The following is a 27683-nucleotide window of genomic DNA, read 5'->3' as shown; positions in this document are numbered from 1 at the left end:
TTTTTTCTTTTATATTTTTCTGAAGCTGGAAACGGGGAGAGACAGTCAGACAGACTCCCGCATGCGCCCGACCGGGATCCACCCGGCACGCCCACTAGGGGCAACGCTCTGCCCACAGGGGACGACGCTCCGCCCCTCCCAGGCACCGCTCCGCTGCTACCAGAGCCACTCTAGCGCCTGGGGCAGAGGCCAAGGAGCCATCCCCAGCGCCCGGGCCATCCCCGCTCCAATGGAGCCCCGGCTGCAGGAGGGGAAGAGAGAGACAGAGAGGAAGGAGGGGGGGTGGAGAAGCAAATGGGCGCCTCTCCCACGTGCCCTGGCCGGGAATCGAACCCAGGTTCCCCGCACGCCAGGCCGACACTCCACTGCTGAGCCAACCGGCCAGGGCCTAGGTTATTAGTCTTAAAATGACTAAATCTAAGAGAAAAACTCTTTTTTTTCCAAATCTAGAACAAAATAGCTTTTCATGGGACCAATATAAAGGAATTTCACCTAAATCTGATCAAAGAGGACACCATTATTAATTATTTTAATAATTAAGTTTCCGTTTCCTTTAGTTTTTAGTGCCGAGTTGGAATTTACTTTTACCTTCACTATAGCTTTTTTTTGCCTTCTGATTTAGATGCTATCATTAGGAACTGAGAAGGCTAAGATAGAATAGGGCCTCTCCATTTCACAAGGAACCATTTTTTTTAGTTTTTTTTTTTTTTTTTCTTTTTCCAAGTGAGAGGAAGAGAGTTAAAGAGACTGACTCCTGCATGCTCCCCACTGGGATCCACCTGGCAACCTCCATTTGGGGCCAATGCTCTGCCCATCTTGGGCCATGCTCACAACTGAGCTATTTTTAGCACCTGAGGCAGAATCCCCACTGAACCATCCTCAGCACCCAGGGCCAATGCACTCAAACCAATTGAGCCATGGCTGTGGCGGAGGAGGCAAAAAAGGAGGGGGAGTGATGGAGAAGCAGATGATCATTTCTCCTATGTGCCCTGACTGGGAATCAAACTGGGACATCCACACTCTGAACCGACACTCTACCACCAAGCCAACTGTCCAGGGCCTCATGAGGAACCTTTTTAAATCTGTGTGAAAGAACCCCATCTTCTGTTTCCAGTACTGTTTAAAACAGGTGGTCCTTCACAATAATCATAGAAAGTAATCAAATCAGTTCTGGGAACCCTAGAATTAGCTAGTTTTAGGTTGGATAACTATGACAAAGAAGTAAAAAAAAAAAAGTCTATGTATTAATTCAGAACTCTGAATTAAGTCAGTTAGAAATGTATTGTTAAAATATTTCCCCAATGAAACAATATTGTATCCTAGCCCCTCTTTTTAAACTTAAATGGCTATCATTAATACCAGACATTTAACATAGATAATTTATTGACTATCCCAATAATAACTCAGGAAACTGAAGCTCAGCAAATTGTGTAACCTATGGTCAAACTGCTAGTAATGACAAGAAGCAGCATCTAAACCAAATCTGTCCAACTCCAGAGCTGTTTTTCTACTAATCAAATGTCTCTAATAATTGTGAGCTCAGGGCACCTTCCTTGTTGTAGTGTAAGTTAAGCATGATTGAAATACAGTCAGTGGCACCAGCAGGAGAATATGCTAATAAGCCTCAGAAGATGGTATGTACCTTGGTGAATGTACAATAGCGTTAGCCATCCAACACTGGACTTTTATTTGTCACTGCATTTCAAAATGATCAAAAGAGCAGTGCTAGGCCAACAATGAATAAATTCACTCAACTGTAATATAAAACAGAGGGTCAATTTATTAGTTTAGAAAGTGATATCCTTTTTCAGTTTCTAGAATGTTTGTGTCTATAGTATAAGGTAGGAGGAATTCAGGATGCCCAAGAAGCTGAATTATTTATTAGGAGATTACTTAACACAGGGAAGTAAATTATCTTAAAGACTGTTTGGTCCAGATCATGATCATGGGGAGACGTGATGGGTTAGCCTTGATTCATAACAAAGACTCTCCTGAGGACTAAATTACCCATGACCTAAGTTTCAACATCTTTCTCTCCTGGTGCCTTTGGCATTCATTGGTATAAAGTTCGTATCTCTGATAAAAGGCTTTTTGATACTAGCCTACCCTTCAGTTGGTAGGGTCTTTGTTTATCTGTGTTAATTTCACTAATTATCTAGGGAGCTGTTACCAGAAAAGTGGCTATTGCTAATGACATGCTAGACATTGGGTTGTCTGCAACACATCGATTTCACTAGTTTCACCCTCTGCAATTATATTTCTCTCATGAGTAGGTAATCTGATAGCTCCTGCTATATCATCAACTTCAGGAGCAAAGATGCAGCTTGTTTTCAAACTTGTGTTCCTAATAAACTTATTACCAATTATTCAACCCTAAAATTGTTATCTGGCTGATAACCACTATTTAATGTTTAAAAAGAGGAACTTGAAAGTACCATCTGGAAACAATTTTTTCTAAACTGAACCACCAGGTGGCAGTACTGCTGAGAGCCAGATGTTTGATAGAGACTGTGTTGCAGGTTATCTAATAGTGAAATTTTCTCTAATAATTTTCCTCACTTACATGAAAAAGCAATTAATAGTTCTCATCATACATTTTAAATTATTATTAAGTAATAACTTTCATGCTCTAATTCAAACCTTTGAGAACTTCACTTAAGTGTACATAAGAACTTCCCTCAGAAATATGTACTGTGTAGGTAAATATAGAAAGATTTGTTTTTTATAATAAAATGTTATCTCTGCCATACATTTGGCAACTAGTATAACAGCACTCCACAACGTTTCAAAGCAGTTCAACACAGACAGCCAGTGTTCTGGCTAAATCCTATCGAAGAGTGGCTGTGATATGCAGAATGACATGCTCTTATATTGTCTACACAGCAATATAAACTACCAAAAAGTGATGTCCTGGACCTCACTGAGTTGGAATACTTCCCATTTTCCCTACGCAAAATATTGGGCTTTACTGTTTTATGACCTCAGTTTTACAGTCAGTATAATATCACTTCTGTAAAGGCTGTGAGTCTTCTAGGCCCAGTATGTTGGAGACATAGAAATGTTTGTGACCGGGGGTAGGGGGAAGTATTGGTTCCAAAATATAAGAATAAAACTGCCCAATCAAACTTAACAAATATTTCTTTAAATATTTTATGTCACTTGTTACAATTTGTGATTATGTATTTATTTTCTTATTTATTTGTTAGTAATCTGTCAGTCCCATTAGCAAAATGTAGTTTCCACTTTGGACACCCCACATAACTGTTTTATTCTCTCTTGTGTGCCTAGTGCTTAGCAGTTTGTAGTACTCGGTAAGGACTGGTTAAATAGAGTGATCTCTAATTCTAAGATAATGTATTCTAAGAGAAGATTAACTCATCCATGCACATTTCATTTTCTTTTTTTTTTTTTCTGTAGCTGGAAACAGGGAGGCAGTCAGACAGACTCCCGCATGCACCCGACCGGGATCCACCCGGCACGCCCACCAGGGGGTGATGCTCTGCCCCTGTTGCAACCAGAGCCAGTCTAGCGCCTGAGGCAGAGGCCATGGAGCCATCCCCAGCACCCGGGCCAACTTTGCTCCAATGGAGCCTTGGCTGCGGGAGGGGAAGAGAAAGACAGAGAGGAAGGAGAGGGGGAGGAGTGGAGAAGCAGATGGGCGCTTCTCCTGTGTGCCCTGGCCGGGAATCGAACCCGGGACTTCCGCATGCCAAGCCGATGCTCTACCACTGAGCCAACCGGCCAGGGCCCACCTTTCATTTTCTAGAGAACTTTCCCAGTGAAATTTGTTTCGCACTTTGTCCAGAGATGTGAATGTTCAGAAGTAGATAAGTCAAAAAGGAAACAAATTGAAAAACAATAGGTGTAGAACCAATAGGCATAGAAAAAGGCTAAGAAGTTGACTTAATTTCCCAATTGTCTTTTTTTTTTTAATTTTTAATTTCAACTTCTCGTCTAATCCATCTTATATTATCCCTGAAACCTTGCTGCTAATCAGCTACTTCCCTGGCTTGCTTCTTTTTCAGGAAAGGAAATATTGAAATTAGTCCACATTAACACTACACTGCTGGCTCCTTCCTGGCAGAAACAATGACCTATTAGCCTTTTTGTCCCCAGCACTCATCACAGTGCCTGTGTTATTCAGCAATAAAATGGAATGAAATAATGATATGTGATATAACATGGAAGAACCTGGAAAACATTATGCTAAATAAAAGAAGCCAGTCACCAAAAATAACACATATTGTATGATTTCTTCTATATGAAATGTCCAGAATAGACAAGCCCATAGAGACAGACAGGTTGGTGGTTGCCCAGGGATAGGAGGCAGGAGAGAAGTAGGGAGCAGGGCCTTCTAATGGACATGCAGTTTTGGGAAGAATGATGAAAATGTTCTAAAGTTGCTTGTGGCGATGCTTACAAAATTCTGTGGATATGCTAAAAGCTATATGAATTGTAATATGTGAATTATATTTTAGTAAGACAGTTATTTAAAAAAAATAATAACCTATGAATTTGCTTTCTACACCTAATGAGGTCAATAAGTCATGGAGATTTGTTGCAAGTCTGTTTTATAATAGAACTTACATATATTAAATATATTTTTAAGATTTTATTTGTTAATTTTAGGGAGAGAAAAGGTGAGGGAGGAGTGGGAAGCATCAATTCAGAGTTGCCTCTGGTATGTGCCTTGACTGAGTAAGCCTGAGGTTTCAAACTGCGACCTCAGTGCTCCAGGTTGACGTGTTGTCTGTCCATTGTGCCACCAAACGTCAGACTAAATATATATTTTTTTAATAGTGTAGACTTATAAGTACCAATTTCTTAAGAAAATTATGCATAAGAACTGATAAACATTTTGCCAATGTTTTTGTATTTATCTGCTTGTTTTAGGAATATCTATTTCTTATATACATATAACCTAGAGCTTTTTTGTGATTAGTATCATCTCAGCAGAGACTATTGAGCAATTATCATTAAAATTAGAAATATTATTAAAGGAAAATTCTAATTGTATGTTGCGATGCAATTAATAATATGTGTTTTATGTTTCAGTCATTGGAGCCTAGTGAAGCAAAGCACACACCTGCAACATCAGGACCAGCATCAGTAGTTGCTGATCTACCCAGCAATGAAAAAGAAATAGATACTAGCAGCATCCCTACTGCTATCAAGTACCAAGATGACAATTCTCTGGCTCATCCAAATGTAAGATCCTTAAACCTTAAGATCACAGATTGAAGTCTAGTTGAGTGAAATTAAATCACACTGTTGTCCTTTTGTGTTGGTGACAAGATGACCATTGAAGGAAATGGATTCCCATGTTCTTATTTGCTAAAAATAGGTAGTTGACCCCCAGCCCTTAGAGCTGTTGCATGTATCTAAATGTGGTACGTCCAACCCACATTGCCTGACTTCTAGAAGTAAAAAAATAGGCAAAAAAGAAGGGTTTTGTTTGTCCAGGCTCAACTCTAGTTGGTTCATTGACTGTGAGCATGTCATTGACATATTTTGCTATCTTCTGTGAAATCATATCATTTCACTCTTTCAGAGAGATAGCAGGAAATAAACTTCACAAAAAAGGCATAAAATTGTTAACCAAATGATGTTCATATTAGTCCTTTTTCTCCAAAATTATCTGATCATTATTAATTCCAAATAGAGGATCTTCAATTAAGAAGTAATCAAGAGTTAAACAGTATCCAAATCTTGTGCTGAAAGATATATTTTATAAAGGTGATTTGTGTCATGTAAGGTCAAATTGAAGTTATTGGCAAACATTAACATTTTTTCTTTTTTTATTTCAGTTATTTATTGAGAAAGCTGAAGCTGAGGAAAAGTGGTTCAGGAGATTAATTGCTCTTCGACAAGAAAGGCTAATGGGCAGTCCTGTAGCCTAAAAAATGCATAAAGTGGAATTAACAGTAACATTTGAAATTTAGATTTTTAAATCCCAATTTAACTTTTCAGTCTTAAAAAGAATTGATCTGATTATATGAAAAGGTAATCTCATTCCCTTTGTTTCTCATGTGAACTTGGATACTTGTTGATTTGAACTTCAACATTGTGAGTACTATTAAAACTAGTGTAAAATTGAGGAATGCATGGAAATGTCCTACTGTTAATAAAGTTAATTCTAAAAATAACAATGTTAAAATAAATAGCATGTGTTAGTGTTTCTGAGTATAATGTTTAAAATATCAAGTTGTCATGTAAAGACACAATATTGATTGCCTGACCAGGCAGTGGCACAGTAGATAGTGTGTCAGCTGGAACACAAAGGGCCCGGGTTTGGAACCCAGAGGTTGCTGGCTTGAGCGTGGGCTCACTTGCTTTGCTGTAGCCCCCCAGTCAAGGCATGTATAAGAAAGCAATCAATGAACAACTAAGGTGTTACAACAAAAAATTGATGCTTCTCATCTCTCTCCTTCCTGTCTGTCTGTCCCTATCTGTCCCTCTCTCTGTCACAAAAAAAGACACAATTTTGATTAATCATGCACATATAAGAATCAAACTATATGCTATAAATATGAGATTTCATCTTCCATGTATTATAAAACCATTTTGAGTCTTTTATTTCACCTTTCTGGAAAAATTTAGGCACAATAAAAGCACTTTTAATAATCTAAGTAGAATGAGCATGTTAATATTAAGCGTATCATATTTATTGAAAAAATTTCTTAGAAATTAAATAAATTGATGATTTATTGCTTACAGATGATCTTTTACTAAGTGCTCCTTTTAAACATGTTAGCAGATCCCAGTTCATTGTTTTAGAAATCACATGTTCATGCTAGACCTAACCAGTTGGCAAACTAGCCATGATAAAAAAAAATTACTTCTGAGAAAACAGGTAAGAGCTCTAACTTCAGTCTTACTTAACCACCTACTGTTCCCTGTAGAGAAAGCCAGCTAATTATAATTTTGAAAAGGCTAACTATCACTGTAGAATGCCTTTCTCTAGTAGCCAAATAAAAATCAACTATGCATTCCATACTGGACATGCCAGAGATAAGGACTTTTAGGCTTTGCCTTACAAAATTAGTTTTCAACAACTGACAAATATTTCCCTTTCCTGTTTTGTTCTGTTGTCTCGTTTACTCAAATTTAGTCTCTGTGAAGTCTGTACCTCAGATCACAATGTAAACCTGAAAGGTTTTGTGGACCAGATTACCAATATATAGGACATCAAATGCTATCTTTTTTATATTTCGGAAACTAATCCCTGTTACAAATGAAAAGTATAAAGAGCTTACACTTAATTACAAAAGGTATGGAAAAGAGACTGATAACATACGTGTTTTCATACAAACAGGTTTCATATTTTAAACAGATGCTAGTGTTCTTTTTTCCTTAGCTGTGGGTGCCCACTATGAACTTGGGTTTTTATGGATTTTAATATAGATACATAAATTTTTAGTGACTTAAAAAAAAGATTATTGTTTCTGAAACATTTTATATTTCATTCTTTGCATAACTTGTAAACAATAAAAATACTACCACCCCTCTGGAAAGTTTAGTGTAGTGGTCTAGCAAAGAATATGGCTTGTCATTTGGGCCATGAGTGATTCTCCAGAGAACATGAACAAGGCAGTTTTTCTCAGTATAACTGATGTTCCTCATCTACAAAATAGTGAAAATATTATGATCTACTTTACTTATGTGTAATACCAGTATTCGTCTGTGGCTGGTAGCCCAAATACAGAAGCTTGAACTGCAACAAATTTGTGTTTTAAAGCTAAATTTTTCATAGAGGTAGAGAATTGAAGTTATCTTTTTAATTAACTAAACTTTGTCCTTGCAGGAACTCAATGACTATTCCCCTCCTTCTTGATTTCCAATGTGATTCATTTTAATGTACTATTAACTGTGTTTACCTGCATTTCTATTGAAGACTATGATATTACCACAGAAGCCAAATCAAATTTAATGAGAAAGACTTCATAGAACACTGTCAAACACATAACTCAAGCTAGGTGATGCATCCTGGCCTTCCTTAGCCCCTCATATAATAAGTCCATAAAACAGGACAATACCTTTCATGTCACTTGAATAATGATAACAATTTGAACTTACTAAGACCTCAAAGTGTTTTTTGAAATGTTGATTTTGTGTAAAATGATGAATACTAATAATACAAGTTGGCTTTGTATTTCTAAAGTGAGCACATTCTTGGGGAAACTGAGAAAGAACACTCTTTTCTGGCACTCCCTAATTAAGAGGAGGAAGCTGCATCAGGCTATAACGATAGAACACTGAGTTACCTGCTAAGGGAAGCATCCTCGCAGCCAACTACACCTTGGCCTTGTCTCCCTGGGTGATGGGGGTGTCACTCCCAATGGAGTGGGATCCCAGAATATAAATTAAGTTTACTTTCAGGAAAATAAAATTACATGTTTTGCACGTGAGCTTGTGAATGGAGTTTGGCACTCATATACTCCTGCAGTGGAAGAATTCAGACTTGGGAATGGGGTTGCCATGGACCAGTGTCCAACACTTAACAGTGCCCCAGTTGTATCACACACATTGTTGATTTGTACATTTATTAAATAATTTTTCTCATTAATAAAAGCATTTTGAAAAAGACCCCTATTTGTAGTTGAACAAAGATGCCATTGGACCAGAGGCAGCCCTGGCAGGGAATTTGAAGACTTTGGGGCCTACGCTTCTATTAGGTAATTCATTTCATTTCTATGCATCTTTCTCCATCTTACATAAGGTATAATGCAACCTTATTAGAGGACTGGTAAGACAGCTAGCTGAAAGCCTGACCTGTGGTGGGGCAGTGGATAAAGCGTCGACCTGGAAATGCTGAGGTCGCCGGTTCGAAACCCTGGGCTTGCCTGGTCAAGGCACATATGGGAGTTGATGCTTCCAGCTCCTCCCCCCTGTCTCTGTCTCCTCTCTGTCTCTCTCTCTCTCCTCTCTAAAATGAATAATAATAATAATAATAAAGACAGCTAGCTGAAAATGAAATAAACACTAAAAAGAAAAATGAATCATGCCTTTTAGAGAAAATGGATTCATGATACAATTCCAAATTTGAAAAAAATAAATTTGAAAAAAAGAGAGATGGTGGGATTAGGGCAGGGGTCCCCAAACTATAAGTTCCTCAATAATATTTTCACTGTGCCCCCAGGACCAAAAAAACACAGTTTTTTATATAGGAAGGTCCAAATAACTTAAGTAGTTATGTTCTAAGTACTCAGTAACCTTGTAAAAAATAATATATATAACTCAAAAGAAAAAATAATTTTTATATCGTTCTTAAATAATCACATTTACTAATAGATGTGTGCTGGTCTAGCACAACTCAACAGATTGAACTCTGACACCAGCATTTTATGACCCATATTGATTTTCACAAGGTATTTCCTTTTCATTGTGTCAACTTTTAAAAACCTAGCTTCCCAAAAATATGTCATTATCTAAAGGAATGTATCATAATATAATATTGAAATATGTGAACTATGTCAATCTAGTAGTTTGTACAATGTCCAACAAATGTCATATTTCTCTCAAAAATTTTAAATGTCCCCTGTAACTTTGTTTGATATCTCTCTTCCAGACCATTTCTGTGCACAGTTTAAGACAAAAGGATTAGGACAAAGAAACTCTAGACACATTGAAACGAACTGAAGTGAAGGTGTTTCTAATGGCCTACCACCCATGGCTCTGCAGAGCTATAATTAAGTCTGAAAGCCCAGCACTCCAGAGCCTGTTTATTTCTTGGGCACTTGAGATAATGTCTTCAAAAGCATTTGGAGAATTCTGATGTGCTGTACAAGGTAATCGCAGAACTGGCTGGTGAGAGAGCTGTCTACTAGAATGTAAGCTCCAGCAAGCCAGAGAGTTTTGTAGCCTTGATACCTAGAATAGTACCTGGGATATAGTTGGACCTTAATAACTATTTGATGAATTGATGAATGAAAAAAAAGAGGACTCTGTTATTTTGAATTCTTGGTGTTTTTAATAGAGTTGTGGGTTGCCTTGGGTTTCACATTTTTCTCTGTTCTCTCAATTTTGTCAGTGACCTTCCAAATAAACCATAAGTTGTAGTGTGGTTGTAGATTGTATATGTAAAAGTGCCTAGTACATAGAGGTACCCAGTAAATGGTTAATTTAATTTTTTATAGGGAGGCAAAGTTGGCTGGTAGAAAGAGTATAAACTTTGGAGTAGAACTAATTTGATTTTAACTGGCTTTTGAATTTGAATGGACAATCACCAAAATTTTCTGGGTTTGTTTTTTCATATGTAATATGGGATTGTACAAGGATTTAATGAGAGAATGTATTAAAATACCTAAGGCACCCTGGCCAGTTGGCTCAGTGCTAGAGTGTCAGCCCAGCATGTGGATGTCCCAAGTTTGATTCCTGGTCAGGGCATACAGGAGAAGTGCCCATCTGCTTCTCCACCCCCCCCCCTCTTAGTTCTCTCTCTCTCTCTCTCTTCTCCTCCCCTCCTGCAGCCATGGCTCACTTGAAGCGAGTTGGCCCTGGGTGCTGAAAATGGCTCCATGGCCTCTGCCTCAGGCACTAAAAAATGGCTCTGGTTGCAGTGGAGCAAAGGCCCCAGATGGGTAGAGCATCACCCCTTAATGGGCCTCCTAGGTGGATCCCAATCAGGGCTCATATGGGAGTCTGTCTCTGCCTCCCCTCCTCACTAAACGTGAATAAATAAATAAATAAATAAATAAGTAAATGCCTAATGCAATACCTGAAAAAAGGTAGTATAAGCAGGAGCTATTATTCTAATTGGTGATTTTCTCTTTATTTGGCTTATCTCATTTCTCTGAAGGCAAGTTTTAGGATTTATGAATAGACTGTACATTTTATACTCCAGGCAGATGCTACCCCAGGACCTTTGCACCAGCCTGAAATGCTCTTCCAACAGATAACCATTTACTTTCAGTAGATCTGCTCAAATTCACTTTCTTAATGAGGCCTACACAGAATTCCCTGTTTATAATTGCTCATCTTTATCTCCCTTACCATGCTCAGATTTCCCCCCTAACACAATCTTTTTAACATACTACTTTCTGTGTCCTTTATTTTCATTCTGCCCTCATAATAATATAAACTACAGGAACAAGGATTTTTGTTTCTTTTGTTTACCAATGTCACAGTGTCTGGATCAGTCTCTGACATAGGTTAAGCACTCAATATTTGTAAAATTGAATTGATTTGAATATATTCTCACTGAATTTTATACTTTTTCGTTTGGGCCCATTATTTAGTTTGTCAGCATGAATTTGAGAAATGATCACCAGTCTTCATTCTGAATGTCTAAGTGTGGCCCATCCTCCACATCCCATGCACCCTTCCCACACTAGGGAGAGCCCCAGGCGCCTAGCCCAGTCTAATCACTAGCTGTGTGAGCCCAGGCAATTTACTTAGCTCCTCAGTGTCTCGGTGGCATCATCTATAAATGGGGTAAAAAACCATCTCTACTCCATAAAAATCTTTTGAGGATTCAGTGAACACACATGAAGTGCCTACCACAGTGCCTGGCACACAGCCAATAAATATTAGCTATTGTGATTCTGTTTACAGACAAGTTCAGGACCCTGTCTCCTTAATTCTGTCTACATCTTTATTCTCCCCTGCCTAGGTATTCACCCTCTCCATACTAACCCTTTCTTTTATCTCACTTCTTACCCACCAGGTCTGAAATGGATGAGGTCTCTTCAGCTTCAACTCTATTTCCTCTACTAACTTTTTTTTAAAGCATTTGCTATTTGGCCCAAAATGCATTTAGAAGTTCCAGGTAACTCTCTGATTAACATGTAACTAAAGTTTTCATGTTTTTTTTGTTGTTGTTGTTGTTGTTTTGGTTTTTTTGTATTTTTCTGAAGCTAGACACGGGGAGAGACAGACAGACTCCCGCATGCGCCCGACCGGGATCCACCCGGCATGCCCACCAGGGGCGATGCTCTGCCCACCAGGGGGTGATGCTCTGCCCCTCCGGGGCGTCGCTCTGTGGCGACCAGAGCCACTCTAGCGCCTGGGGCAGAGGCCAAGGAGCCATCCCCAGCGCCCGGGCCATCCTTGCTCCAATGGAGCCTTGGCTGCGGGAGGGGAAGAGAGAGACAGAGAGGAAGGAGGGGTTGGGGGTGGAGAAGCAAATGGGCGCTTCTCCTATGTGCCCTGGCCGGGAATCGAACCCGGGTCCCTCGCACGCCAGGCCGACGCTCTACCGCTGAGCCAACCGGCCAGGGCCAAGTTTTCATGTTTTAACAATGTGATTCTAAGAAAAATCCCCACAGAAACAACAGAGAACATTTTCTCACAAATTGTTTTATTTTACCTTAATCCAGAACTATTTCTATATTGTCATGTATCACCAAAACTTACCTTATTTAAGGTTTTTTTTAAAGAGTGGCTTCCTTAACATCTTAGGCTGTGCTATTTTTAAATTTTATTTTATTTTTAATTTTTTTTTATTTATTCATTTTAGAGAGGAGAGGGAGAGACAGAGAGAGAGAGAGAGAGAGAGAGGAGAGACAGAGAGAGAGAAGGGGGGAGGAGCTGGAAGCATCAACTCCCATATGTGCCTTGACCAGGCAAGCCCAGGGTTTCGAACCGGCGACCTCAGCATTTCCAGGTGGATGCTTTATCCACCACAGGTCAGGCCAGGCTGTGCTATTTTAAAGAGAAAGTAATTCAGGTCTTCTAAAACAATTTTTTGCCTTGAAATTAATTTAGGAAGTTCCTAATATGTATTTGCTTCCTACTGAGGCCAAAGGAGAAGAAAATACCCTATTCCCCGGAAGAGCTATACTAGCTTCCCTTGGACTGTGAAGTCGGCCCTATCTCTTGTTACCAGTCACAGAAAAAGGAGGCTACCAGAGAACTTGGATAAAGATGTGTAGGTAAAAAGTCCAAAGGATTACATTTCCGGCTCCCAAAATAAACCCTAAGTACTCCTGCCACCTCCAAATCAGGCCCTGCACACTTCTTCACAATGGCTGAGTGCCACCTCGCTGGCTACATGCCAAGAAGCCCTGTGGAGCCAGAGATGGCCCTCTCTCTCCACATAAAGCACCCTAGAGAGGTTGGGGAGCCAGTGAATTAAAGGTGGACATGCAATGTGCATTTTCCCTCTTTTTACAGTCTTATTATTCCTTCTGTAAGTCCTCATTTCCATCTTCTCCTTTACCTGCCTGTAGGTTCCTGGAAGACCTCAGTGTTGAAAACAGGAAAAGGGTCCCAGCAGGAACATAGAAAACACCTGCTGAGCAGCTGTCCTAAGAATAGGTCAGTTGAGAAAAACAATCTCACCCTCATCCTGGTGTGCTGCTAAGATAAGGAAGTCATTCATTAGTTTCAGGATATACTTGAGCGACAACCACATCCCTGTTAGAAATAAGTTGAGTTTTAAAATTTTTCACTAAAACCCTCCTTGTTGCTAAGACATATGATGTTATTCAAGTTTGAAATAGCCAATTGCTTAACGCCAAGTTTGCTTCTGTATAAGCCGCTATAAAAACCCCAAGGCTGTAAGCGCTCGGTGTGACTCTGGTGACTGCCACCTAGAGCTCACCCCTGCGCAGGTTTATATCTTTGGCCATAAAAACTTGTTTTGAACCTTCCGAAAGTCTCCCGAGTTTTCTTGAACCCGGCGAATATAACACTCAGGGCAGTGTTTTGCAACTCAGAAATACGAGTAACATTATCTTGTCTCTCCCCCATGTTCAAATTCCTCCTGTACTGTTTCTTTAAATTAGCTCACTTTTTCACTTAAATTTTAAAGCACATTAATGCGTGCTTTAACTTTAAAACTTGTTTCACTTGGCATAAAAATAAGATTCACATGTAATTAAAACAAAAATGTATAGTAATGGAATTTTTGTTGGCTAGGTTTTGTTTGCTGCAAGCTCTGTGCCTGTATTCTGCTCTGTTAGGTTAGAGAACGGTGGAGAAGTGTTAAAGACATACCAGCATCATTGAGACTTGCTTCTTCAAATAGAGACTAGAAAGATGACCGAAAACAACTTTCTCATCTTATTTTTAAATACCATGTGTACATATAACTTAAGCAATTCCAACTTTGAGATCTACTGCTTTGAGTTTTAGACTTACAAAGGGCCAATAAGTTTGTTGAAATCTTATAGGCCCCATTCATCCACTTTCCTTCAAGCAATGAGTACACTACCCAAAAAAATTTTGCCCACTCTTTTTTTTCACATTATTTGTGCACAGCTTTGACCAACTACCAGACTATGGCCGGTGAATGGGTCATTGGCGGCCACGTTGACCATCTCTACTTTCTTGAAAGGAGAAACGGGTTTGAGGCCTGGGGCTCTTTGCCCAAGGTCGCGCAGAGGACGGTCTAACTTCTGTGTCCGTGCAGGCCCGCGAACAAGCCATCTGGTCGCTCACAAGGCTGAAGACGGGTTGCCGGGCTGGCATAGGGCTGAGCTCTCACCTCTCTGTTGATCGCCATTGTCATGGCAGCGGCGCGTTGTCCCCGCCTCGTTTGTGTGACGTCACAACCGGCGCCCCAATGGGAAAGCAGATCCGTGTCGCGCCCCGCCTCTCCCGACAGCGCCTTCGCAGCCCAGAGACTTGCGACCACCGAGCGGGGCGGGTGGGTCCTGCGCGGCCCCGGCCAGTGCCCGGGTGTTCCAGCCGGACTGCGTCCGCCGCCCGGGACAGCAGGATGTTCCGGATGCTGAGCAACGGCTTTGAGGATGACCCCTTCTTCTCGTGAGTTTCGGGTGCCGGTTGCCCGCGATCGCGAAGGAGTTTGGGGATTTTGAGTGGAACTACTTCAAGGGGCGAGAGCGAGTTGCTGAGGGCGAGAGGGCATGGGGGGGACTCCGGGAGGCAGTCTGAAATAACAGGACTGAGGCGCGTGATGAGGAAGGAGAAGAGAGAAAAGGGATGTGTGAGGGAGGGCGGAGGAGGGTTTAGGGGCGCAGAGTGAAGCGGGAGGGTTTGGGGCCGTATGGTGACGTGGGAAGGATTTGGGGCCGTGTGGTGACGTGTGAAGGATTTGGGGGGTGTGGGGTAACGTGGGAAGGATTTGGGGCGTGTAGGGTGACGTGGGAAGGATTTGGAGGGTGTGGGAGGGAAGGAGAAGGATCCGGAGGCGTGAGGGAGGGGAGGTCCGAGCAGCCCTGCCCCACACACCCGGGCTGGGCTGGGCTGGGCTTCCCTCGGCCAGCCCCCATGCCCTCCACCTCCGGATGACGCCCTCACAGCCGCAGGGCCTTTGCAGGTGGCGGGACCTGTCTTCTGGGACGCTGCCGTCTGGTTGGAACTCCTTCGGAGAATTATGCATGCTCACTGGACCCTTTGCACACCTGTTTTAATTCCAAATAAGGGGTGAGGAGTGTCTTATAGGATGATAATTCTTTGAAAAGGGAACCTTTTTTAAAACAGCGTTTTTACTAATATAAGTGTTTATGAGAGCATAACAAAGATGAAGAATTGTACCTCCAAGGTCTTGGAAGTTGCCATGTTTGCTTTCTTCGCTTGCTTTGTTACAAAGCTAGCCTTGTTTGGGCAGGGACTCGGCTTTCTGTCAGAAGTACAGGCCCTGGCCGGTTGGCTCAGTGGTAGAGCGTCGGCCTGGCGTGCAGAAGGCCCGGGTTCGATTCCCGGCCAGGGCACATAGGAGAAGCGCCCATCTGCTTCTCCACCCCTCCCCCTCTCCTTCCTCTCTTGTCTCTCTCTTCCCCTCCCGCAGCCGAGGCTCCATTGGAGCAAAGATGGCCCGGGCGCTGGGGATGGCTCCTTGGCCTCTGCCCCAGGCGCTAGAGTGACTCTGGTCGCAACAGAGCGAGGCCCCGGAGGGGCAGAGCATCGCCCCCTGGTGGGCAGAGCGTCGCCCCCTGATGGGCGTGCCGGGTGGGTCCCGGTCGGGCGCATGCGGGAGTCTGTCTGACTGTCTCTCCCCGTTTCTAGCTTCAGAAAAATACAAAAAAAAATGTACAAATAGGGCAGAGAAGCAGGGAGAGGGTGCATTTAACACCTCAGGTGACAAGTGCCAGCCCTGTGAACCTTTCCAAGTGAAATAATATGGTGCCTTAGGAAGATGACATCCAGAAGTTCTTTTATTTTGATATAGTTTACTGGGGTTTTAAAAAATTTTTCCTTTGGCGATTATATAAAATAATCCAGTTGCATCCCTAAGACAGGAACAAGTGTTTTTGCCAGTTTGACTTTTGATTTGGTGCCCTAATTTAATTTGATCACTTATATTCTCTCTCTAGACACTTAGGGATCTTTTGTTTTAAAAATTAAAATGTTAACAGTTTATTTACTACATAGATATTTTTAAAGGAAAATACTGACTTAAATGTGTCAGTATTATTTTAAAACCATATAGTACCAAAGTAATAATTGAAAGAGTGATTAATAGTAGAATAGATGAAAATGATTAATATAGAAAAAAATTATTAGTATTTCATTGTAAAGGTTATTCATTAAAATTAAGGAGTATATAGACTCAGGCAAATTGATTATGCTGTTTTAGTTCACTTGTTTAGAAGCTGTTGAAACATTTACAATCAGAGTAATTTAACAAATTTCAAATTTTGTGTTATGATTTACTCTTTAAAAGCCTCTGAGGCAAATGAAAATGCATAAATTTGTAAAGATGCAAGTGAAGAAGGTTTTTTTCTGTTTAAACATTTCTTAATATTCTTTTAACAATAAACAAAACTTTGAAACTCTTAAAAAAATAAATAAAAGCCTCTGAGAGTAGGGACTAAATATATCCATAGATTAGTTGAGCTGTTGAAGTGATTCTTAGGCAATTGTGCTATTAGTACAATGGGTTAAAGATTCTTATGATAAATAACTTTTCTGTTGTATTATGTTCTTGATTATATCAAAAGGAAAAATGGCCTTAACTAAACTATAAATGCATAATTAGTACCTTCTTTAAAATGTCTAGCAAAAGTGTAATTTAAACTCCTGGTGACTCTTTTTGAGCAAAGGCAATGAATCCAAGTCAGGGTCAGAAATAGTAACAGACCACAAATTAATTATAGGCATGCATCAAAGAACACTGTTCCCCTGTGCTTAGGATGGAGAGGACCATTAGTTACATGTTAGGAGGTCTTAATCATCACTCTCTGTAACTTTCTTCAAATGTAGGAAGCTATATCATAAAAATTAGGGTAAAATTAGTGTAATTAACTTTAAAACTGATTGATGCTTATAATTTCTTTACTTCACAATAAACTATATAGAGAGTAAATATACTTTGGGGACGTTGGAGAGAAAAAGATATGAGTTTACTGGCCAGGCGGTGGCGCAGTGGATGGAGCATCGGACTGGGATGCGTAGGACCCAGGTTCGAGACCCCGAGGTCGCCAGCTTGAGCGCGGGCTCATCTGGTTTGAGCAAAGCACACCAGCTTGGACCCAAGGTTGCTGGCTCCAGCAAGGGGTCACTCAGTCTGCTGAAGGCCTGCAGTCAAGGCACGTTTGAGAGGGCAATCAATGAACAACTAAGATGTTGCAACGCGCAATGAAAAACTGATGATTGATGCTTCTCATCTCTCTCCATTGCTGTCTGGATGTCCCTATCTATCCCTCTCTCTGACTCACTCTCTGTCTCTGTAAAAAATAAATAAATAAAAATTAAAAAAGAGTACCTCAAAAAAGAAAAAAGATATGAGTTTATAGTTCTGAGCACAGGAAAGAGTTTATTCCTGTAGTATTATTAATTTTTGTATTTTATTATTTTCCATATGAACAACTATAAACCCACTTTTACCCCATTCTGTATATTTATTTCAATTAATGTCATTTGACCTACCCTTTGTACTTCAACCTCAAACAAAATCAGTATCCATTACTTAATATAAGTCAAACATAAGAAATTTATATTATTTGTTATATAAACATCTTTTATATAAACATTACCCTATTGCTAGCATTATATGTCTGGCTGTTGGGTTCCCTAGTGGGTAGTTCAAAGTCTGACATGTAGAAAGTATTCAATAAATATTATGTAATGATAATCTGGTATTCTTTATTTTCTGTTTTGTGATTAATCTCATATTTATTGCTGAAAGTAATTATTTGCATTCAACATATGCCATTGATGATGTTGGTACTTTCTAATTTGAATACTACCATTTTCTAAATATAATCTATAAATTCAGAATTAGGGGTATCAATATAAGCATACTTTATTACTTCAATAATTATTCAAAGCTTGACTTTTGGTAGTGCAGTGGATAAAGCGTCGACATGGAATGCTGAGGACACCATGGGCTTGCCCTGTCAAGGCACATATGGGAGTTGATACTTCATACTCCTCCCCCCTTCTCTCTCTCTCTACCCTCCTCACTAAAATAAATAAATAAATAATAAATAAATAAATAAATTTTTTTTAAAATGGAGAGGAAGACAAAAATATATACTTCTTGGGTATAAAATTAGAATTATTAAATAATTTGAGACTGGTAGGAGTGATTTTGGTATCTATCCTTCACCACAAAAGAGTTGATTACTTACTATAAAAGTTTACATACATCTAGTACAATCTAGATTACTTTGTACTGAAACATGAGTCTTCTGAGCTACAGAAATAGACTTCTGATCTTGCAAGTCTACAAACATTAGCTAGGTTACCACTTATAAGCTATTAGACATTAAGGCTCAGAAGCAGGTTGACATATCCATCAGCCTTATTTATTTTTTAGCCAGCAAGTGAGAGAGAAAGAAACAGGTGGAAGGGAGAGAGTTGAGTATCAACCCATAGCTGCGCATTTTTAGTTGTTCATTGATTGCCTCTCAGATGTGCCTTTTGCTCCAGCTGAGCCAGTTACTCCATACTCAAGCCAGATGAGCCTGCACTCAAGCCGGAGACCCCAGGATTTCCAAGCTAGGTCCTCAGGGTCCTAGGTCAGTGCTCTGTCCACTGTGCCGCCACCTGGTCAGCCATATCGGCCTTATTTTTAATCATCATTGTTAACATTTTCTTAAGGCACCCAACTGTTCATATGGGCATCATATGTGTCTTTGGTCAAAGAACTACATATATTCACAAAATGTTTCTTCCATCTCCTTGATCTCCACAGAAAGTAAAAGTTACATTGCTATACTCTCTTATTTAAAGTTTTTTAAATTTTACTTATTTTGCCCTTTGGAGATAGAGGACACTTCTTTGACATATTCAATAACTGAGTTGAAAGTAAATGTATTTCATATACCAGAAAGGTGTTGACTGATATTTTCTTTGTTGAAAATATTGTTATAGCAAGAAATGAGACAGAATTATCTTGCTAAAAATAAGCTTCTGTGAACAGTGTTGAGGTATTTATATATGGTATTTGTTTTTAGATATATAGTTTGAGGTAGGTTTTTCATCCAGATGACATAATTGGTGCTAATTAATATTCTAATGCTATTATTTAATAAAGGTAGCTTGAGTACTCAGCTAAAATTTAAAGTTTTGATATTCAAGACCCCTTTTTATGTTAAGATCCCTAATAGCTCCAGTGAGTTTTAGCAATTAAAAATTTCTATTCTCAGAAATTAAAAAAAGAAAGATTTTTTAGATTTTATTTATTGATTTTTAGAGAGGGGGGAGAAAGAGAGAGAGAGAAAGGGGGGGAAGCGGGAAGCATCAACTCCTAAGTAGTTGCTTCCTGTATGTGCCTTGACCAGGCAAGCCCAGGGTTTTGAAATGATAACCTCAGCATTCCAGGTCAACTCTTTATCCACTGAGCCACCACAGATCAGGCAGAAATATTTTTATAAAGATATTTCTTATAAATTAACTTGGCATAGTTTAGGATATCATGTTTGATAGAATGAATTGCTCACTATATATCTTGAACTGAAATTATTTCTAAGGTAGACTTGATTTGGTGCATTTTTTTATTCATTAGGTAGTTAAGGAGCTCAACACATTTATGACATAGTTTCTGGGTCAAGGAAATGTCATTTGGTAGCAGCTGATCATGTCATAATTCTTAGTTCTATCAAAAAACATTATAAATATTCATGCAAAGTAGGGGAGTACTTACAGGATGGGAGGAGTGCAAAGTCATTCCTACAACTCAGTATCAAAGTTTTATGCCATATAATCACTTTAAACTGTACTTCTAATCACTGGGAAATAGAATTGCCTATAGCAATGTAATTTATTCTTCAAGTATTTCTTAGAAAAAAAATAGTATTTCTTAGGTTTTTACTATATGCTCAGTCCTATGGACTCTAACATAAATTTGTAAAAGTTATGGTCTGTGCCCTCAAGATTTTCTTATGAATGTTACATGCTATTCTAGTTTCAAAACTTGGATCACCTGGTATATTTTCTTTATGGACCCATACACCTCATTGAAACTATGGAACATTTCTTTATGATCAAGAGAACCGTAACAACCTGCTGGCTAAGCTTTAGCTACTCTTATGTATAGTGGAAGGAATTTATTTCCCTTGATGAATGGGACTAATAAATAATATAATAGTTTTTACTTAGAAACATTAATATCTATATTCCTGTACAGGCCAAATGAAATTGTAAGCTGTACACCCCCAAATGTATATGTGCATGTGGATATACACATATGTATATTTATATTTGAGTCTTAAAAACAGGACTTATCTTAAGTGAAACTATATTCATCCTTTTAAAAAAAAACACCTTTATGTTGAAATCATTCCTAAGAGACTGAGAATAAATTTAAGAGCTAAAATTTTTGGTGAGGGGAAAGAGGCAATGTCCCAGTAGAGCCCAAGCTCTACGTCAATCAGGCATCCCTGATTTGACTTCCCCGTGCAGTGGGACACTCCTGCTTATCAGCAGGGCTGGCAGCCTCTTCGAGACTACTCTTGAGGTGGCTGTGAGGATGCTACTGTTAAGTCCCTCTGGATGAAAGACATGACCAACACACAAATTAGTTGCAATAATCACACAGGCAATTTATTACTCATAAATCTTTTTGGTGTGCCTGGGTACAGATTAAGGGGGCCCGTTGGCGTGCTGCTCTCAGCTGTCTTTGGTTAGAGCTCAGAGGGGCATAAAGACAGTCCACATCAAAGCTGGAGTCTGGGTGACTACTGCAGTAGGGGGCCCCTCAGCTTTAGTACTTTTTCTGACCAAACACCTTCTAACACAGTGGTTCTTAACCTTTCTAATGCCGTGACCCCAAACCAAAAAATAATTTTGGTGGCTACTTCATAACTGTAATTTTGCTACAGTTATGATTCGGAATGTAAATACCTGATATGCATTATGTATTTTCTGATGGCTTTAGGCGACCCCTCTAGGGTCGCGACCCACTGGTTGAGAACCACTGTTCTAACAGGTGTCAATCTACAGGACCTCTTTGGGAGTTCCTCAAACCACCTTTTTGGGAGTTCCTCGCAGGGAATCCCCTCTATGTCAATCTACTAAAATGTTTACATTAAACCACTTTTTAAGATGTTCTTATTTTAATTAATTTACAAAGTTAATGTAAATAATACCAAGCCACTTCTTATCTATGTATAACTTCACACACATACTAACTGGGCTCTGCTTGAAAGTCAGAGTCTGTTTATCACATTACAGAGTTATGGCACTAAACCACTATATTAATTCCTATCCAAATGGCTTAACTTTATTTAATTTTAATAATTATTTTTAATATTTTAATTTTATATATCTTCCATATTTTTATATTTCTATATATTTAATTACTATAACCTTATATTACTACAACAGGCAACAATTTTCCCTAGCTTCTGCTAGGTTAATAATACTAAGTAGAAAAAGTATGATATATTTAGTACTAAGTGTCATTATGTTTGATTATAGTTTGTGTCAGTGATCTTGAAAGAGATAATATGGCCTTCATAATAGTATAAGTACATTTTTTCCTGAAAGAATGAAACATTAATTTTCAAGGTAACAATATGAATAGATAGAAATATGGAAAAACTATTAATCTCTGTAGCCTGACTAGGTGGTGGCACAGTGGATAGAGCATCAGGTTGGGACACAGAGGACCCAGGTTCAAAACCCCAAGGTCTTCTCCTTGAGTGTGGGCACACCAGCTTAAGCACAGGATCGCTGGCTTGAGCATGGGATCATAGACATGACCACTTAATCACTGGCTTGAAGCCCAAGGTTGCTGGCTTGAGCCCAAGGTCACTGGCTTAAGCAAGAGGTCACTCACTCTGCTGTAGCCCCTGGTCAAGGCACATATTATAAAGCAATCATTGAACAACTAAGTTGCCACAATGAATTGATATTTATCTCTCTCTCTTCCTATTCGTCTATCCCTCTCTCTGTCTCTCTCTCTGTTTCTCTCACTAAAAAAAAAAATAAATCAATTAAATAAAAATTATTAACCTCTCACTTGATAAAATAAACTCTATTAGGTTAATTTAAAAACATATTAAACAACTGTTTATGCCTGACTTGCGGTTGCACAGTGGATCAAGTGTCAACCTGTAGTGCTGAGGTCGCCAGTTCAAAACCCTGGGCTTGCCCAGTCAAGGCACATACAAGAAGCAACAACTATGATTTGATGCTTTCTGCTCTTCCTCCCTTTTCTCTCTCTCTCTGTCTCTCTGTCTCTCTCTCTCTCTGTCTCTCCCTCTCCTGCCTCTAAAATCAATAGTGTGTGTGTGTGTGTGTGTGTGTGTGTGTGGCAGAGACAGAGAGAGTCAGAGAGAGGGACAGATAGGGACAGACAGACAGAAAGGGAGAGAGATGAGAAGCATCAATTCTTCGTTGCAACTCCTTAGTTGTTCATTGATTGATTTCTCATATGTGCCTTGACCAGGGGGTTATAGCAGACCAAGTGACGCATTGCTTGAGCCAGCGACCTTGGGCTCAAGCTGGTGAGCCTTGCTCAAACCAGATGAGCCCGCACTCAAGCTGGTGACCTCAGGGCCTTGAACCTGGGTCCTCCACATCCCAGTCCGATGCTCTATCCACTGCGCCACCGCCTGGGCAGGCTAAAATCAATAAATTTTTTTAAAAATAATAAACTATTTACTACCACAAGAGAGTTTGGGCTTTGATATAAAGAAACAATTCAGGTTTGAACAAGAAAAATCATAAAGTCTTATCTCCAAGCAGTTGCTGTCCTGGGTAGACATGAGTTGAACTCACTTCAGGGTCCAGCCAGATTTCTTCCTGAATGGTTCAGACAGGTGCAAAAGCCAGACTGTAAGCCCACTTTTATTTTAATGCGTTTTTAAACAGGCAGCCTTTTGTTCATGTCACTCAAAAAATAAAGATTTTTTTTTAGCCTTTGCCCTATGTATAAATATACCTATCCCTGTTTAAATAAAAAGAAATTGGTAACAGTTTAAATTTGCCACATTTAGGTGCTGAATTTCTAGCTCAATTGTAATGCAATTGGAAAAATAAGTCACTAAATTTTATGTTTCTATAGGAAAATAATATAATAGCTGTTTAATACTCATTTATACATGGTAAAAATCTAATATTCCCTGAAATATCTTTCTTCATTACAGTTGAATCTCATCCACATATCTAAAGGGAAGGTTAACTGGATTTCTTGAATATCTGCATATTAATAAGAATGAACATTTTAATCTTTATACCCATATTCTGAGCTCTAAATATCCAGTAAATATAGAGCTCTAAGCAAAAGGACTCTCTTTTGAGTCATTCATTTTAAAATATCAGGTAGTATGAAATCTTTTAACTTTATATAGTTATATTTATTTATTTTTATTCTTTAAGATATGTTTATTATAAAAATATTTTAAACATATAGTACAAAAGTATATCAATACTATGTATCCATTACTCAGAATTTCAAATTTTACATCTCTATAACTGCTGCTATCTCCAAAGTATTTTAAAAGCAAATTCCAGACTTTTTGTCATCTTGCCCCAATGTATTTCCAAACACATCTATCTATGAAAAACATGTTAATCTTTTTTTTTTAAACTTTTTTTAAAAATTATTTTATTTATTCATTTTTAGAGAGGAGAGAGAGAGACAGAGAGAAGAGAGAGACAGAGAGAGAAGGGGGGAGGAGCTGGAAGCATCAACTCCCATATGTGCCTTGACCAGGCAAGCCCAGGGTTTTGAACTGGCGACCTCAGCATTTCCAGGTCAACGCCTTATCCACTGCGCCACCACAGGTCAGGCCCATGTTAATCTTCTTACATAACCACAATACCATATACACATCAAATAAAATTAACAAAAAATCCTATCACCTGGTATTATCATTGAGATATGAAATACTTTGGAATAACCCAGTTTTAGAGGTAAGAATTAGAAGGAAATTGTTTCTTAGATAGCTCACTTAGGGTCTTACAACTAGTGGAAACTCCCTCTCTCTTTTTTTTTTCCTAAAGAAAATAGTAGGGGCCCTAGCCAGTTGGCCCAGTGGTAGAGCATTGGCCTGTATGTGTAAGTCCCAGGTTTGATTCCCTGTCAGGGCACACAGGAGAAGTGACCATCTTCTTCCCCACCCCTTACCTTCTTTCTCTTCCCCTTCTGCAGCCATGGCTCAGATGAGAAAGTTGGCCCCTGGTGCTGAAGATGGCTCCATGGCCTCTCCGGTGCTGAAAATAGCTTGGTTGCTAAGCAACAAAGCAGTGGCCTCAGATGGACAGAACATCAGCCCAGACAGGGCTTACCAGGTGGATCCTAGTTGGGACACATGTGAAAGTCTGTCTTTCTGCCTCGCTGCCTCTCACTTGATTAAAAAATAGAAAAAGAAAAAAGTAGAGAAATATACCAAATTCTGATTTCTTAATGTTAAAATAACTTTTTGCTCTTCAGATCCTGATTTGGAAAAATATAAAACAATTTCTTTTTATGCTAAAACTTAAGCTGCTCATTGTGTGCCACTGATCCATTTAATTTTTAAATTGTTACAACTTCTCTATAATGCAAGTTACCTGTAATTCTGCTACAAGAATGATTCTCAAATTTTTACAGGTGGAAAATCCAGGAATGGTAGTTTGTTAAATTTTCTGTGACCATTACTCTTATCAATAATACAAAAATCCAAAAATAAAAATCCCACAAGAACTCATGGAAAATTACTTTATTTATATTTTTCTGCATTGTTTGTATAATATCTATACTTGTTTGTTTATTAATGATAGTCTGTTTTTAATTGGAAAGGATATGAAATATAATATCTAAATAAATCTAATGCTCTTATGTCTTTATTTTATTTCCTAATTTAGCACAACTATGTTTTTCCAGTTAATACTTAACAATCAGCTAAAAAATCTTTTTATTCAGACTCAGTTACTAATTTGGTTAAGAATAATTTAATTTCTGTACTCCTGTTAAAGTTTTTCTATTCTCTTGCACAAAGAGCATCCTCAATCTGCACTCACCGAGAACATTTTCCTTTTATGACTGTGCATAAAATTTTACAGTAAACAGGAAAGAGGCTGAAAAGTAGAGCAGTGTCCCCAAGTGAGTTGGTTTAAAAAAGGACAAGAGGATAATGGCAGGAGAGCAAAGGGAGAAGTAAGAGTACTGACATGTTAAGAATTTTAAAAGTATAGATTAGTCAACCATCAGCTTTCTTTATTATTATTATTATTATTATTATTATTATTATTATTACTGAGAGGTGGGGAGGCAGAGAGACAGACTCCTGCATGTGCCTTGACCAGTATCCACCCAGCAAGCCCCCTATGGGGCAATGCTTTGCCCATCTGCGGCTGCTGCTTTGTTGCTGGGCAACCAAGCCCTAAGGTGAGGCCATGGAGCCATCCTCAGTGCGTGGGGGGGGGGGGGGGCGGCAACTTGTTCAAACCGTTAGAGCCATGGCTGCAAGAGGAAAAGAAAGAGAGAGAGAGGGGAGAAAGAAAAAAGGAAGGGATAGAGTAGCAGATGGTCACTTCTCCTGTGTGCCCTGACTGGGAATTGAACCCTGGGACTCCCACATGCCGATTAATGCTCTACTGCTGAGCCAACTGGCCAAGGACACCATCAGCTTTCTGAATTGGCTTTGAATCATCTAGATCAGCAGTGGTCCCAATGCACAGGTGGTTGGACATATATCAGTCAAGTATGCAGAGGACCTGCTATTTATTTAAGTTGCTCATAGCTATATTTCTTTTTCTACTTAAATTTCCTTTAAAACACCTGATATTGCACAAGTATAAGCAGATCTATAGAACAAAACAGTCTGAAGACACTCTCATATACAGCCTCACTATTAGAGTTATTTAGAGGATACTCATTTTATTTTATTTTTTTTTGTTTTAATTCTTTGTAATATCTTCAGAGGTACCTGGGAAACAGCACTGCTTTCTGAGTAGAAGACTAGATTATGATTGCTAGAACTATTGACCTCATTCTTTATTTTTTGTAAAACTTCACTGCTGAGATACTATGTTTCTGAACGGCAAAGCAATAATCTAGTTGACCACACTAGCTTTAAAAATAATATTTTAGATAACTTAAAAACAGTTGCCTTTACATGATTTGTAGTAGAATCAATCATTTGAAGCATTCTACTAACAAACTTCTCCATTTAATATTTATAAATTATGTTCAAGTTTAACTAAGGCAGTAGGGCCTCAGAACTGAACAATGTTTTTTAGAGTACAATTTCTGTCTTTGTGTTATTTTAAAACTAATGCCTAATTAATAACAGCTGGGAAATATGAATTTATTAAAACATAAAACTTAGTTGTGTCTTACCATGACCAAAATTTGACAAGGTAGTATGCTTTAGGATTTTCACTGAGTAAGATAAATAGGCATAATTTTTTACAGCATTTTAGCATTTTACAGGGACTACAACAAAATAAGCTTTATTACTACTATGAAAGAAAAACATATTTATACAGCCTAGACTGAACATTTGCATTTGATTTGGAATTGCAGAACTTTCTTGTTTTGATTTTTCATATTTACATATGCACTATAAGACTTTAAAATATAGAAAAGTTGTTTTAAATTCAGTAACATTCAACATCTGGCAATTAATACCTTATTTTCTGAAGTAGAAAGGTGCTTTACATTTTCAAAAGTGTGTTTTTTGAATATGTAGTACATGCCTATGGCAAAAACTCAGAAGATACAGAAGACTATGTAGTTAAAAGACTCCTTCCTCATACCAATGTGAATATATCCTTAAAACTACTGAACTGTACATTTAAAATTTATTAAGGTAGGAAAAAATCTTACTTAGCTGTATATATCATATGTGCACTTTTCTGTATGTGCTATACTTCAACAAAATAACAAGACCAAAAGACTGAGAGGTGGGGAGGCACCTTTGGCCCCCAACTATCTAGTGACCCTTCCAGAATACAGCTACTATGATCAGATTGCTACATAAATCCTGAGATTTTTCTCTATATTATAAACATGCATATATCAATTTTTTAATTTGTTTGGAATTTTATATTACAAACCTTGTTTTAAATTTATTTATTGAATTAATTAGGGTGACATTAGTTAATAAAATTATATAGGTTTCAAGTGCACAATTCTATAATACATCACTTCTACATTATATTGTTTATCACCCCAAGTCAAGTTTCCTTCCATCACCATTTATCCCCCTTTTACCCTCTTTCACCTCCCTCCACACCCCTAGAAATGTTCTGCATCTTGATTGTGGTGGTGGTGATTACTGTATCTATTTTTCAAAATTCATCAAACTGCAATTGAACTGGATAAATGTTATTGTATGTAAATTATACCTAAACAAAGCTGAATTGAAAAAAAAAACTCTTTACACACAAATCCAATT

At 38.7% G+C, this 27683-nt stretch overlaps 2 protein-coding genes across 7 annotated transcripts in view; both read left to right on the top strand.

The window, feature by feature from the left end:
* Positions 1 to 8752, top strand: part of RSRC1 (arginine and serine rich coiled-coil 1) — a 559643-nt gene extending 550891 nt beyond the window's left edge. For 2 of the 3 annotated variants that reach the window (XM_066369858.1, XM_066369856.1), the window contains exons 9-10: positions 5056 to 5208; positions 5808 to 8752. In XM_066369858.1, coding sequence (XP_066225955.1) covers positions 5056 to 5208; positions 5808 to 5900 — 246 coding nt within the window. In that variant the 3' untranslated portion in view covers positions 5901 to 8752. The remainder of the gene's footprint in view (positions 1 to 5055; positions 5209 to 5807) is intronic. The other variant, XM_066369857.1, reaches the window with a different exon arrangement.
* A 5718-nt stretch (positions 8753 to 14470) lies between these two features.
* The window catches only part of MLF1 (myeloid leukemia factor 1), a 39181-nt gene continuing 25968 nt past the window's right edge, over positions 14471 to 27683 (top strand). For 2 of the 4 annotated variants that reach the window (XM_066369861.1, XM_066369863.1), the window contains exon 1: positions 14471 to 14709. In XM_066369861.1, coding sequence (XP_066225958.1) covers positions 14507 to 14709 — 203 coding nt within the window. In that variant the 5' untranslated portion in view covers positions 14471 to 14506. The remainder of the gene's footprint in view (positions 14710 to 27683) is intronic. The other 2 variants (XM_066369862.1, XM_066369860.1) reach the window with 2 other exon arrangements.

The sequence above is a fragment of the Saccopteryx leptura genome, chromosome 2 (assembly GCF_036850995.1).
Source record: "Saccopteryx leptura isolate mSacLep1 chromosome 2, mSacLep1_pri_phased_curated, whole genome shotgun sequence".
NCBI lineage: Eukaryota > Metazoa > Chordata > Mammalia > Chiroptera > Emballonuridae > Saccopteryx > Saccopteryx leptura.
Note: the sequence above shows the minus strand (reverse complement) of the source record. Positions and strands in the feature narration are given on the sequence as shown.